Source organism: Helianthus annuus, chromosome 2, assembly GCF_002127325.2.
Source record: "Helianthus annuus cultivar XRQ/B chromosome 2, HanXRQr2.0-SUNRISE, whole genome shotgun sequence".
NCBI lineage: Eukaryota > Viridiplantae > Streptophyta > Magnoliopsida > Asterales > Asteraceae > Helianthus > Helianthus annuus.
This window is the reverse complement of record NC_035434.2, coordinates 150,209,914-150,224,943: the sequence shown is the minus strand read 5'-3', so window position 1 is coordinate 150,224,943 and position 15,030 is coordinate 150,209,914. Positions and strand designations below refer to the sequence as shown.

At 34.2% G+C, this 15,030-nt stretch overlaps 1 protein-coding gene across 2 annotated transcripts; it reads left to right on the top strand.

Moving 5' to 3' along the window:
• Positions 1–3,764: 3,764 nt before the first annotated feature.
• LOC110924248 (zinc finger CCCH domain-containing protein 22) lies at positions 3,765–8,578 on the top strand. Of its 2 annotated transcripts, none has more exons than XM_022168284.2 (8): positions 3,765–5,140; positions 6,035–6,217; positions 6,307–6,486; positions 6,576–6,670; positions 6,751–7,057; positions 7,525–7,667; positions 7,798–7,862; positions 8,228–8,522. In XM_022168284.2, exons 1-7 carry the CDS (start codon positions 4,179–4,181, stop codon positions 7,809–7,811), a joined length of 1,884 nt encoding a protein of 627 aa, XP_022023976.1. In that variant the 5' UTR covers positions 3,765–4,178; the 3' UTR covers positions 7,812–7,862; positions 8,228–8,522. The 2 variants fall into 2 exon arrangements, with proteins under 2 accessions (XP_022023976.1, XP_022023972.1); XM_022168280.2 differs by having other exon boundaries at positions 3,770–5,140; positions 7,795–7,862; positions 8,228–8,578.
• The last annotated feature ends 6,452 nt before the right edge of the window (positions 8,579–15,030 follow it).

Below are 15,030 nucleotides of genomic sequence, written 5' to 3'. Positions count from 1 at the left end.
CATCTAATAATTCCAATATTATTAATTAATTAATATATAACATAAGGATATTGATCTAATTTGCATGAGCTCAATCAAATTCTAAGGGTACTGATCTAATTCGCAGAACTCTAATCTAATTGTAATCTATACTATATAATAAAAGAAACCTGTTTTGGGACACTTGTCATTCTCTCATTTAATTGATTAAAATTATTAATAATACTAATAATAATAATATTTAATCTAAATTAATACAAATTTCATTATTATTATAAATAATAATAATAATACAATGAAGAGATCAAATAAAAATAACTAAATAATAAAACACCAAATATCTAGGTTAAACTATTTAGCCGGTGCACGTGTAATACCGTGTAATAATATTTTATACTAAATATTATTTAGTATATTAATCACCAATTGTTTTACTAGGTTATAACCCCGTGTATTATACGGGTTGAATAAATGAATTTTATATACTGAATAATAAAACAATATATATTTAAAAACCTCCTTTATTGCATGGGTTAAATAAATATAATTTTATATATTAAATAATAAATATTTATATACCAAATAAAAAAAGTTATATTTTTAAAACCACGTGTATTACACGAGTTGAATAAAGGTAATATTGTTTACCAAATAATAAGATAATACATTTTTAAAAAAACCTCATTTATTACACGTGTTGAATAAATGTAATTTTATATACCAAATAATAAAAAAGTTACACCGTTAAAAATATGTGTATTATACGGGTTGAATAAATGTAATTTTCTATACTAAATAATAAAAAAATATATCATTAAAAACCCTCGTGTATTGTACGAATTGAATAAATCTAATTTTATATATCAAATAATAAAAAGTTATATCTTAAAAACCTCATGTATTACACGTGTCGAATAAATGTAATTTTGTATAGTAAATAATAAAAAAAAGGTATATCTTTAAAAAAACCACGTGTACTACACGATTTTAATAAATCTAATTTTATATACCAATAATAAAAAAGTCATATATTTCAATATACTAATGGATAATACTCGATACCTGATGGATATTGTGATTGTGAAAATCCCTTTATTTAAAACTTATAAATGTTATGAAGTCTCAATAAATTTAACCCTTTATTTAAAACTTGTAAATGTAGAAATGATAAATAATATTAGTTAATTTTTTTTAAAGTTTCGTAAAATCTATTTGATACCAAACTAAACAAAACGTTCAAATATATAATTAATATTAAGAGTAAATTACGATTTTGGCCCATGTGGTTATATCACTTTTACCCTTTTAGCCAGAAATGAATCTTTTATGACACCTCAAGCCAACTAATCAAAACAATTATCGTGTGTTTTTTTATATATTTTGTAACAATTAGAAGAGGGGAAAACCCTAAGCATTATTGGTTTTATCATGCATAAAATTTTAATAACATGTTAATATTATTAATCTATATCTATCTATCAGTTCATGTGTGACACGTGTTATTCACAAAATGCTTCTATTTTTTATTAAAATATTAATTAAGCAAATAATAAATTGAGTTAATTACATAGTTAGTCCCTGTAGTTTGCACAAAGTAACATATTTAGGTACTAATAGTTTAGAATCACATTCTAGGGTATTAACTTTTCATTTTGTAACGTTTGGAGGTATTAACATTATTTGTAGGTTTAATATCACATTCTATTAGTACCTAAGTATGTTATTTTCTACAAACCACATGGACTAACTATGTTAATACACTAGAAGTTAATACCTCCAAACGTTACAAAATGAAAAATTAATACCCTAGAAGGTGATTTTAAACTATTAGTACCTAAGTATGTTATTTTGTGCAAACCATAGGGACTAACTATGTAATTAACTCTAATAAATTAGTATTAAATTTTAGCTTACTTTGAATTTGGAACAGAATGCTTCCCTATAACGAAATCGTTTTTTTTTTTTTTTTTTTTTGCTATAACTTTTTCTTACTGTCACGAAAACCAAACTTTGTATTAATATATTATCATTAGTTTTTTTAGGATATAACTTTTTTTTTCTTATTTGGTACATAAAATTAGGTTTATTCAACCCGTGTAATACATAGGGTTTTAAAAAAAGATAACTTTCTTTATTATACTATACAAAATTACATTTATTTAACCCATGTATTACACAAGATTTTTAAAGATATAACTTTTTTTTATTATTTGGTATATAATTTACATTTGTTAAATCCATACAATACACGAGTTTTTTAAGAATATATTATTTTTATTATTTAGTATATTAAATTATATTTAGTAAACCTGTGTAATACACGGGGTTCTAACCTAGTATATATATAGGGGAAAATTCGTGTACAAATAATCTTAACATACTAAACATACAAATTGAAGGAAAACTCAAAAAGACACGGTGGCATTTTTGTAATTATCAATAACTATCAAAGTTACTCTACAAGTATACCTAAAAAACCTAACCCCCTCCCCCCACCCCTAAAAACCTAAAAAAAACTACCCCCCCCCCCACACACACACCTCCCAAAAACCAAAAAAAAAAAAAAAAAAAACCTAACCCCCAACCCCCCCAAAAACCTAACCCCCCCACCCCCTCTAGCTAAAATGCAAAAAACTAAACCTCCAAAAAACCTAAAAAAATCTAAAAAAAATAAAAAAAAACACACAAAATTATTTTATTTTATTTTTTTTAACATTTTTTATTAAAAAATCGCTACTTTTAGTAGCATCAATTTTTTTTTGCTAACAAAATGTATTTAGGTATTTTTGGTTGAGTTCACATTTGTATAGTAACTTTGATAGTTGGTGGTAATTACAAAAATACCACCTTGTCTTTTTGAGTTTTCCTTCAATTTGTATGTTTGGTATGTTAAGATTATTTGTATTTGATCTTTTGCATATATATATATATATATATATATACATATATATATATACACACACACACACACACAAACACAAACACACAAAATATATCAATGTTGAATATAACTATAGAAGGTTAGAGAATTAACGAATATACACTTTTGAATTTGAATTAATTTTATATAGTTACTAAATTCCATTTGACTTATGGATGTAATATAATTTACGATCAATCATATATATAAGTTATTTCTTATTATTGTAGAAGATATTTACCTAGTTCATTGAGTTTAACAATAACAAATATATAATTTAAAGTTATAAATAGTGGATTCCCTCGCACAATGCGGCAGGAATTCAACTTCAATCGGTATCAGTTTAATTCGTTATGATACGATACCGTCACTCGGTATGGCAACCTAAAGAAAAAACCAATGGAATAAAATCCTTGATCCTTAGTATAAAATCTTTGTGATAACTTAAAAAAAATAAATTTTACCATTACTTGCACATAATATAAAAAATGATATCACCGTGAAACATATTAATGAAATATGTGTTCTAACTAATACTAAGATTTAAGCGTATTAGCATATTATCATGTGTAGTTTTCCGTTTCAAATTATTCTCAATTCAAGTTATCTAAATTGTAAGTTTAACTTATTTATTTTTCTTTAAATTTTAAAGAAATTGGCATTTTTCTGATAACAGGTAAACAAATCTTTTATGGTAACTATCATCTTTTACTTACGTGTGATATTTTCTTTATTTAACCTGTATAATACACGGATATATAACCTAATACTTAATAAAATCATTAACAAAACATATAAAACATGTTATTTTAAATCATTACATACAAAAGATTATAAAACACATGATATCATCCCACCCCACATCACACACACAGTCACACATAACACACACAAGACACAACCTATCCCATTTCCTTCATCTTCCCCAAATCACCAAACCCTATACTTACAAACCCAACACCAAATCCTCCTTTGACCCATACCATTGTCTACATGGGTTCCAGCAAAGCATCAATTCTACTCACACCACTTGTACCCCATGCATCACCACTTGTACATCTTCCCATCTTCTCTCTCTTTTATCCCAAAAAACAAGACGAACCGTTCAACATTTTCTCTCTCTATATCTCTCACTCTATCTCTCTATATCTCTCTCTGTAACTAAACTTTTTACTCTCAGTTCAAAAAATCCCACCCTTTTCCCCTCTCTCTCTCTAACCCACTTTTCTTTTTCTAGAGAGAGAAACATACACCCAAAAAAATTCTATCTTTTTCCACCATGGATACAGTTGAAGCTACTAAAATGGTGATGTCAAGAATCCAGAAATTAGACCCGGAACACGCTTCCAAAATCATGGGTTACATTCTTATTCAAGATCAAGGTGATAATGAGATGATTAGGCTCGCTTTTGGCCCTGAAAACCATCTCGTTTCCGTTATAAAAAAAGCTAAATCTTTCTTAGACATTTCGTCGAACAACTCATCTGCAAACCCTCAAATCATCGTTCCGAATAACAATGGGTTTCACCACACAAACCCTTCTTCCCCTAGCTCCCCCTGGTCGGTCTCCGACCACCGTAGCCCCCGGCCGGCTAGTTACGCCGCCGTGGTGAACGGTGGCGGCTCATCTGGCTCCTCATTTTTCTCAAACTTCAACGACTGTAACGAAGATTACGCCTCTGTAACTTCCGTCAACATCCCCCAAGTTGTCCCAGATCATCATCCTCCGCTGTTTGACGACCCCCAAACCGCCGATTTAAACGGCGGTTTTTCAAACTGGGGCGATGACGTCAGCGGCGAGTACGGTGACGTCACCCACCCACATCATCATCATTTACACAGAAGAAGCTGCTCAGTTAACGACGCTTACATCTCCGGTGGTGGGTTCTGTGGGAATGGGGGCGATGACGTCAGCGGAGGGTACGGTGACGTCACCGGCGGTGGGTGGAGGCCTTGCATGTATTATGCAAAAGGGTTTTGTAAAAATGGGAGTTTATGTAAGTTTGTTCATGGTAATAATAACAATGGTGGGTTTGTTGATGAATTAGGGTTTAGTGGTTGTGGTGGTGGTGGTTCTCCTAGTGGAAAAATGGATGTTTTTGAAGATTTGATAAGGTTTAAGGTTATACAACAACATCAACAACAACAACAGCAGCAGCAGCAGCAACAAAGATTTGGAGTTATGGGTCATCATCCTTTTCAGTTGAATAGGTGCATGAACTTTGTGAATGAGAATCCTAGGTAAATAAAATAAAATAATATATATGCTTTATCTTTTTATTGTTATGTGATAAAGGTTGTGACTTTATTCATTTGTTCTTTAACTTCTGGTTTTTTTTGCATATTTTGGAATGTTGAAACATCATCACTGTTTTTTTTAATCATGTGGTATAATTAGTTTTTATAATGTATATAAAAGGTTTTAAAAAGGGGAATCTTTGATCATTGTTTTGTGTTTGTTGATTAATTATTTTATGGAACTTTATTTAGTGGTTTTGAACATGTTGGAACTTGGAACACTTTTTTTTTTTTTTTTTCTAGTTATGTGTTTTGATTGTTTTTGAAGTGTATGGAAAGAGATTAAAAAAAGGGAATTTTTGATCTTTTTTTTTTGTTTCTTGATCAATAATGTTAGGAAACTTTATACATTGTTCTTTATCTTCTGGTTTTGAATATGTTGGAACATTGTGATTTTTTTTTTTTTTTTGATTTTTTAGTAATATGTTATGGTTGTTTCTTTTAAGTGTATGGAATATAATTGTTTTTTTATAAAGTAATCTTTGATTGTTTTTCTTGATAAGTTATGTTCATGAAATTTTATTTATTATTCTTTAACTTCTGGTTTTGAATTTGTTGGAACCTCATGGTTTTTTTATTTTTATTTTTTTAACTATATGTTATAATTGGTTTTTTAAGTTTATGGAAAAAATAAAAAAAAAGGAATCTTTGATCTTTGCTTGTGTTTCTTGATAATTTATGTTATGAAACTTTATTCGTTGTTCGTTAACTTACGGTTTTGAATATGTTAGAACTTGAAAGATCATTTTTTTTTTAAAAATTTTTAGTTGTATGTTATACTTGGTTTTTTTAGTGTATGAAAAAGATTAAAAAAAGGGAATCTTTATGTGTATGTAGATCAGCAGCAGCAGCTGCATTGATGATGGGTGACGAGTTTCACAAATTCGGTCGTTGTCGACCCGACCGAAATGATTTTGGAACAATGGGTTTCGGGAACTCGAATTCGAGTTCGCGCCAAATTTATTTAACTTTTCCGGCCGATAGTACTTTTAAAGAGGAAGACGTTTCGAATTACTTCAGGTAGTTAATGATTAGATTCGCAACTGTGTTATTTTGATTTGATTGTTTTTTTTTTCCGTTTATAAGAGATTTTTTGAATGTTTATTAAGCATGTTTGGACCGGTTCAAGATGTGAGGATCCCGTATCAGCAAAAACGGATGTTCGGGTTTGTTACGTTTATGCTTCCGGAGACTGTTAAAGCGATTTTGGCAAAGGGAAACCCGCACTTTGTTTGTGATTCACGGGTGCTCGTTAAGCCATATAAAGAAAAGGGAAAAATACCCGACAAGTATGAATGAATATTTTCTATTTCTTTTAAAAATATATTTGATTATTCGTCTTAAATTTGTTAATAAATAAATTGCATATTTTGTGTAGGAAGCATCAGCAACAAATTGAAAGAGGCGATTTTTCGAGTTGTTTGAGTCCAACCGCACTCGAATCCGCTGAACCGTTCGATCATATACCATTTGGTGAGTGTAAACATAAACATTATGATCTTATTTATTTCAAATTTTGTGTGTTTGATCTTCAAATTTTTTAATCGTTATAGGTGCTCGAATGTTTAATCATGAGATGATGATCCGAAGAAAAATAGAGGAGCAAGAACTACAACAAGCAATCGAGTTTCAAGATAGACGATTGATGAATCTGCAACTTACCGACATGAAAAACCATCAGTTTCAAAGGAGTTTATCCGTTTCGTTACCAACTCATATACACCAAAATCTTGTGTTTCCGTCTGACGGTTACAACAACGAAGAACATGTTTCCGGAGGTAACAATCGATCTAAAACATGTGACGTCGCAAACGAAGAACTTGAATCTGATCCCAATGTGGAAACCCCCAAGAATGAAAGGTTTGATTTTCAGTTCTTATTGTTATGCAAGTTTTTATTTGAGTAAATTACAAAAATCGTCCTTTATGTATGTCACTTATTGCAAACTGTGTCCTTTACCTTCAATAATTACAAAAAACGTACTCGATGTTTGCGAACCTTTGCAAGTTATGTCCTTTAGCCCTAACTCAATTATTTTTTTGTGGTTAGATCTGACCAAATGGACCCCACATGAGGGTATTTTGGTCATTTTACTCTCATGTGGGGTCCATTTGGTCAGATTTAACCACAAAAATTAACTGAGTTAGGGCTAAAGGACATAACTTGCAAGAGTTTGCAAACATCGAGTACGTTTTCAGTAATTATTGAAGACAAAGGACATAGTTTGCAATAAGTGACATACATAAAGGACGATTTTTGTAATTTACTCTTTTTATTTTTATCGCGTGTTATGACTTATAATTGTGTATTCATCGTTCGAAAATCAGCTTAGAGCCTGCACTTCCTGATAATCTGTTTGCTTCCCCGACAAAATCGACCACTACAGACAACGAGAATAATTTTTCAGCTGATGTGTCGGAAACTGATTATACCGGTGCAATTCCGATTCATGTTCCTTCCAAATGCCAAGGTATACATCAAAAGGTCAAAACAATATCTTTATTTTATTTTGTTTCCTTTAGTGTTAAAAAGTTTTTTTAAACTTTGTTATATATATATTTTTTTTATATTTACCATTTTTTTTGCTTGTGGACAAGAAGCCATTGAAATGTAGGTGATTTTCAGCTGTGCAATGGCGATCATGGATCGGTTTTAACTTTGCTTGGTAAGAGTTTATCTATCTTTTCCTTTAAAACTTAATTAAACGGGTACAAATCGACTATCCGGTCAGTGGTGGAGTTGAACGAAAACTCAGTGGAGGCCAGACACTCAAAAGTCCAAATTGGTGGGGCCGGACTCTTAAAAATCCAATATGTTACGCTAAAAAAAAGAAGTTTTTGGTAAAATTAACACTACGAGAGTGTATCCGGTGGTTCCACCGGATGAGTTAAACACACGCGAGTCACAATCTTAAAGTTGACTAGGTCAATTCTTAGATTATGTTGCTACCAAAATTGGATTTGTTGGTTGTTGAATCACTTTTAGAAATTTTTTTATTTTTTTTAATATTTTTTCTTGTTTTGATTGCAGGAGTAGGATATACCAAGGGGAAAAACACCATCAACACCAAAAGAAAAAAAGAAAAAGAAAAGATGTATTAGGAAGACTTCAAGATTATGGTCATCTTCAATATCTCAATCCCCATACTACTTACAACTATACATAAATATGCAATACATAAAAAACAAGGATAGATGAGAGCTAGTTTTATGAGTAGGGTATCTTTGTTTGTTTAACTTTTGTACTGGACCCCCACCCTACCCCACCAAACACTTATTGAACCATGCATATAGCAAATCAAAAGAAAAAGGGTAGTAGTGGTTAACTTTTTTTTTACTTGTCAAGTTTCACTTGCCAGCCTTTTATCTGTTTTTTATTCAAGCATGTGTACACTAGATTTGTCCCCCCAAAGGGGGTCATGATTGGTTAACGTACTTGGTTTAAAAAAGCGCGTATGTGGCCTTAGGCGATTTGGAATTCGCCTTAGGGCCTTGGGGACGCGCTTCATGTGTATTCGATTCACAATTGTTTAATATTGGGGTATGTAGGCGGTTGATATGTAAAAGAACCCGAAGGGATGGAAAGATTACTTGTTGTACCTAGACTGGTGTCTCGCGTATGTGAAGCTCAGACGTATTGGTTTTAAGACCTAAATGACCTAAACATCTCGGGACGGCTTGCTCTTTGTATTACCAAGGTTATTAGCGTGTTTTTTTTGTTATTTTTTAATGGCAAAAGGCGATCCCATATGCCTGCGATCGCATATAGCACTAGGAGCCTAAGTCAACGATCATTGGTTTCGGGAAAAACCCGTCGCCCGAAGGCCCAATACAGTAAAACCCGCTTGGGATCGGATTCGAACTTGAGCCTCAAACTCAAATCTTCACTTTCCCTCTACAATGCCAATTGACCTATAGCTCATTGGCTTATTAGTGTGTTATTAGATTGGATAAGTGGAATAGTTGTACATTGTGTAATGGAAGTTGTACAATGAGTTTTTTTTTACTGACTTGAAAAGGCCATATTAAAAGGGCTTTTAAATTTCAGAAAATATAAAGTTAGGTGGATGAAATGAGTTTGTTTCAAAGGATACTTTAGGGAGTCTTTGTCTGATTTTCTGGTTTCTTTTAAGGGTGTACATTAAAAGAAGAGGCCCACTGTCCACATAACATCACATGGGGGGCTGTCAGCCCATTTCAAAATTTTATTGGCATCTTCATTCACATATTTTACTGTGTGTGTTTTTGGCTTTTTGTTTTGATAAGCATTAGTGACTTTATTTTGGCATTTTTTTCAATAATGGTTTGATGGTACATGTCCTTTTAAGTGAGCAATAATGTTATTCCACTTGTACATCATGCAGTAGCAGTTGTACATTTAGCTTTAGTCAAAAGGATTAGTTGCTGAAAATTGCTTTACAGTTTAGAATATACCTCAAGTGATCAAGATTTTGAGACCCAATTAGATTTAGTCAAAAGGGTTTTCATTCATCTCTCTTAAGTGACCATAGTGTAGATGTACAACCAAAGATGCACATGGTACAACACTTTTTTGCATGACAGGTAATAGAATCTTCTGATCAAGATTTTGAGTCTTATGGTACAACACTCTATTGCATGGCTTAGGAGATAAAAAAGAAAAAAATAATTAAAAAAGATTATAGAGACAATGTATGGTACATGCAAAGATGCACATGGTACAACACTTGAATGCATGATATTGGAGTGATATTTTGGTGGGGATGGTGGTGTATTTTGCTGTTTGTGTCCCTTTCATGATTGTGTTGTTTTTAATTTGATTAATTAATTATTAATTAATCCATCAAAACATACCCACACAAACATAAAGTTGGGAAATATTAATATAAAAATGTTGGAATATGGTTACATCAAACAAAATCTAATGCTGTTACATCAATGGTCTATTATTAGTGTTTTTTCACATCTTTTTCCTTCATGTTTTGTCTTCCAAACATTTTTAAATGTTACAAATCTATGTCACCATTTTTTTGGCGTGTTCATAGATCGTTGGAACTGATTAAACTGTTCAAATGAAACAACTGGTCGGTTTGGCTGATCTCAGATCTAAAGGATCGGTTCACAATTTGTTTTTTGTTGTTAGCCGGTCTAACTACGTTCCGTTTCTAACTTGGAACATGTCGTGTAAACCCAACCAATTGTTTAACTTTTAATATTATTGTTTTCGATATATGTAGTTATCTATATCTATTATAATCATAAACTATCTTTTTCACATTTATTATTTTATACTACAACCTAATGTTTCAAAATATATAAAAACGGTTCAAAGTGTCATAACGTCAAAACCAAACCGTTAAACTAGCAAACTGACAAGTCTGGTCGACTCACCCAACCCTGCAAGTTTGGTTTGTCGTTTTTGAAAACTCTGGCGAGCAATAAGGCTCAGAATTTTTATCAAAACTGACCAAACCCGACCATAAGTATCTCCTTTTATTAATACATTGGCAAGTTTACAATAACAATAATAATAATTGCATCACCTTGTGTACAATGAGTATGTACATGTTTACATGCATCATGGATTTATAATGATTCCAAATTACCAACTGTACATCTTGGATGCATGTGAGCATTGAGTACTATCATCAGCTTTCCATCAAGGGCAGTACACCACTTTCTTATCAACTCCATGTAGTTTCCTTGTCTAGGTAGTACGCTAAATCTATGTCATAATCCTCCTTGATCGTCGTTCACATGCCGAAATCTTCGTGCGTTACAACTACGAAAGATCGTCTAGATGAAGATCGATGTCCATGATCGATAAGACATATTGGTCAAGTAAATAATTGAATAGGGTAAGTATGTTTCATCAAGTGAGTTTGAAATATAGATTGCACATTTTAGCAAGTGTTTTATGATTATGATGCACTTTTCGGTGTCCACAATTCTTATGGTACACTCGTAGGATTGAACATCGATAGTCCTGAGAATTTGGTCCAATGATAAAGACTAAAGAGGCCTACCCTCTCTAGTGGAGACGCATGTTCGATTCCTGCTTGGGTCATTTTCGACAGACATCGGGGTGAAGGGACGAATTTGGGCCTTAATCCCGGGTTTGAACCTGACACTGGGCAAGGGTTTACGAATTTCATCCGGTTCCCGCGCATCAGGGGAGTGTACGGTCTCACGGCAGTCGAGAAGTCGACCTTAGACATAGCCTCGAGTAGGGTGGGTTTACACGTGATTTACTTAGCCGTTCAAAAAAAAGGGTTGAACATCGATTGATCTTTGTAATAGTGCTATGATCACAATAGAAAATCATTTTGAGTGGTCTCCAGTGACGGACTCAGGATTTATTTTCTGACTGTGTAAAACTGAGTAAGATAAAGGGTAATAATTATCAAACAAGTAAACAAATTAATATTAAACCAATCTTTTAAATCATTCAGTTCTCATAATTGGAAGTTATGATTTAAGCAAGTACTATAGTAAATGTAAAATGTGTATTGTAAATATAAACTTAAAGGCCCAGCCTAAACTACTTCTAATTGATGATTGTGTGTCCAATAACTTCATTATAATCCATATGAAAAATCCTTGATTTATAACCGTTAAAATATAAGATTGGTTGCCTGTTGTCAACTAGCTCACAACAATAATGTAACATCCCAAAAATCTGATAAAATATTTCAGATAGTGTACTAAAATTGAAAAGGAATAAAGACAACGAAATTCGTTCGCATATGCAATTAAAGTTTATAAGTTGGGGTAGGGGGCGGGGGGATGTAAACCTGGCGAAGACAGCTATGTGATCGTTAGTACATAAACGTGCCATTTGGATATATATATACACACGCACACACACAGAGGAGAGTTCATCGGGGAACCAAAGAACACTTTTAAAAATTCAACTTAACATGTTAAAAATCAACTTTTTCTAAAAAAAATTCGGCGCTTTTAAAAAGATCAGGAATTTTTGGTAAAATAATACTACGAAGCAAAAAATCAGAGGGGCCGGGGTATCCGTGACGGATCCAAGAACCAAGGGCGTAGGTTTTAAGGGGCCGGGAGGGGCGCCCGACCCTCCGAACTTTTCGCTCAGTAGTGTTATGTATGTACGTTTCGTGTAAAAAATTTTAGGTATATACGTTTTCGACCCTCCGGTTTTATAAAAAAAAAACATTTACTTATATAGAATTTTTAGGTTCGGTGACTTCCGACCCCCCGATGGAAATTTTCAAGCTTCGCCACTGCCAGGAACGTTTTCCAGCGGGTTCCTTTTGATATCTCACCAATATTCTCCAAATCATCATCTAGATGTGAATCGAAGTCTATGGAAGCATTGAACGCTTTGTAAGTGCATATTATTGTTGACATAAATAAGGCTTTAGTCTAAATATGATGTTAAGTTAGAAATAATGAAAATGGTGTTTAGAACTTGACTTCATAGTCTAGAAGATTATTTCATGCATGTAAATTTAATTGGTTGAATTGGTCACAAGAATAACATGTTTGATAAGAAAGGCTAAATTAATTATTATTTTGAAAAACTGAATAATTAAGAAACTCATGAAATTGTTAACCAATGTTGACCTAAGCATGCTTTTGACAAAGGAGTGGGTTAGGGGTGTTCAGAATTCATTTCGAATTCGAAATTTGATTAAATTCGATTCGATTATTAAAAATTCGTTTTGATTTTAAAAATTCGGATTCGATTCAATTTGAGTTATGTAAATCGAATACGAATTTATAATTTCAAATTCAATTTGATTCAAAATTCGAATAAAAACTATACATTTTTATTTATTATTTTTATAGTTAATACATATATAACTTTTATTGGGTTATACTATAAATTATTTTCAAAATTTATTCCAAATATTTAATTTACCCATTAACAAACTCATTACATGGCCCATGACTAAAATCTAAGGATTGGGGTCCAACTAAATCTTCTTATGGGTCCATAGCCAATTTAATATACCAGATCTACTAAATTTTTAAAAAGATTGGGGTCCAAAGACCCCAACCGACTCTATGTGGGTCCGCCCCTGCAAGAGATCACAACGAGTGTGTTACCCTTTAGCCTTTACGCAACCCGCAACTACAACAATATATAAATTTTTAAGAGGTAACAATCAAGATGTCTATGCTTTTATAGCTCAACGCAATAAAGGAAGGCCTGGTCTATTCGCACACGCCGGTTGTCTTTTTGCACATCCAAAGCGCCTCGCTATGGCCAAAGCGGGGCGCTTTGGATGTGCATTTTTAAACAGATTGGTGGGGTTGATTTGGGGTTGTTGTGGCTTAGTTTGGTAGGGATTTTTGGTTGAATTAGTTTGATAGAGATTTTTGGAGGAAAAAATTTTTATTTTAGTTTTATTACATATAATTCATAGTTGTTTTATAATTACGTCATTACGTCATTATTTTTATAGAATGTGTATAATATAAGTTCTTAACGTTGTTTATTTTGTTAAATTAAACGAACATGTTAAATAAAATGTACAGAAAACCATAAGAATTAAACGTAAACAATCCAGAACCAATGTGATGTAAATAGAAGATTAACTGCAATATATATATACATATCAGTTTGTACATACAATACACAACAAAAAGGTACAACTGAGTACATAATACATAATAAAACACTAAACAAACAAAGTAATGTACTAATCCTCGTGCGGTGGGGACGGTGGGAGGGGTAGTGGAGGCAACCCAGCGACCTCTCGTAGATCGACGAGCGTCTGGACGATCCAGTCAATGCGTGCGCCCTGATGTCTGAGGCGCCGGTCGAAGTCCCGAGCCACCTCAGGCGCTGCCGGAGGCAGGTCAGCGTAAACGTGCTGCGGGTACTGTGGCGGCTCAGGAGCTGGCTGAACTGGTGGTACCGGGACCTCCTCGACCCGCTCCTCCTGCGCCGCCTTAGCCTGAGCCTCAGGCTCATCGATGCCCAGAGCCTGTAGCTGAGCCCGCCGAGCGGCCCGCTGAACATCAGGAGGGGCTAACACTCCAGGCCTCGCCTCAATAACAACCGGGATGACCTCCAGCAACACCCTCGGCTGCCAAATCAGCCCCTCAGCACCCCTGAACCTCAGACCGACATCAAAGGTACGGGTGATCTGCATAGCGGCTACTGACGCGCGGCCCAACCTCGATGACGGGACCGGATCAGACAGCAGCGGATCATGCTCGGGCACGATCCCTAGCGAGCGTGCAATGGCGGTGATAAATGAGCCAGTGTGAAGAAACCCGCGGAGCTGCCGGTGGTATGTAGTAGAAAAGTACTCTGCCAGACTGGCTGCTAGATCGCAGGGCTGGCGGCGTAGTAGGCAGTATAGAAAGAAAAGGTGACTGAGGTTGACCTTCTCCTTGCTTGAACCCCGCGGCACGATAGTCGACGCGATAACATGGTGCAGGTATCGGTACAAGGGGTCTCTAATGGTGGTGGCCTTTTGCCAGGATTTCCCAAAGGGAGCCCTGGAAATGACCCTTCAGAAACTGATAAGCGTCTGCCTGTCCATCTTTGTAACCGCCTGCGTATATAAATCAGTATCAAGCTCAGGCTCAGTGTAAAAACCTGTGTGGACAGCAAACTCCCGCACACTCATCTCAAACTGCTGACCGGCGAGACGGAATGTAACCTCGTAGACTGGAAAATCAGGGTCCTCCACGTAATCCGCCGGATGCGGCGCGTATGTAAACGTAGAGCAAAACTCGACCGTAAGCTCAGGGTACGAGTCCTCCATCGCTAACTCAAATAGGCGCGACCAAGGAGTATCTAGCCCAACTATCTCACGCGCCCGCTCGACCTCTCCCAGGGTAGTCAGCAGCTCCCAGTCTATGCCT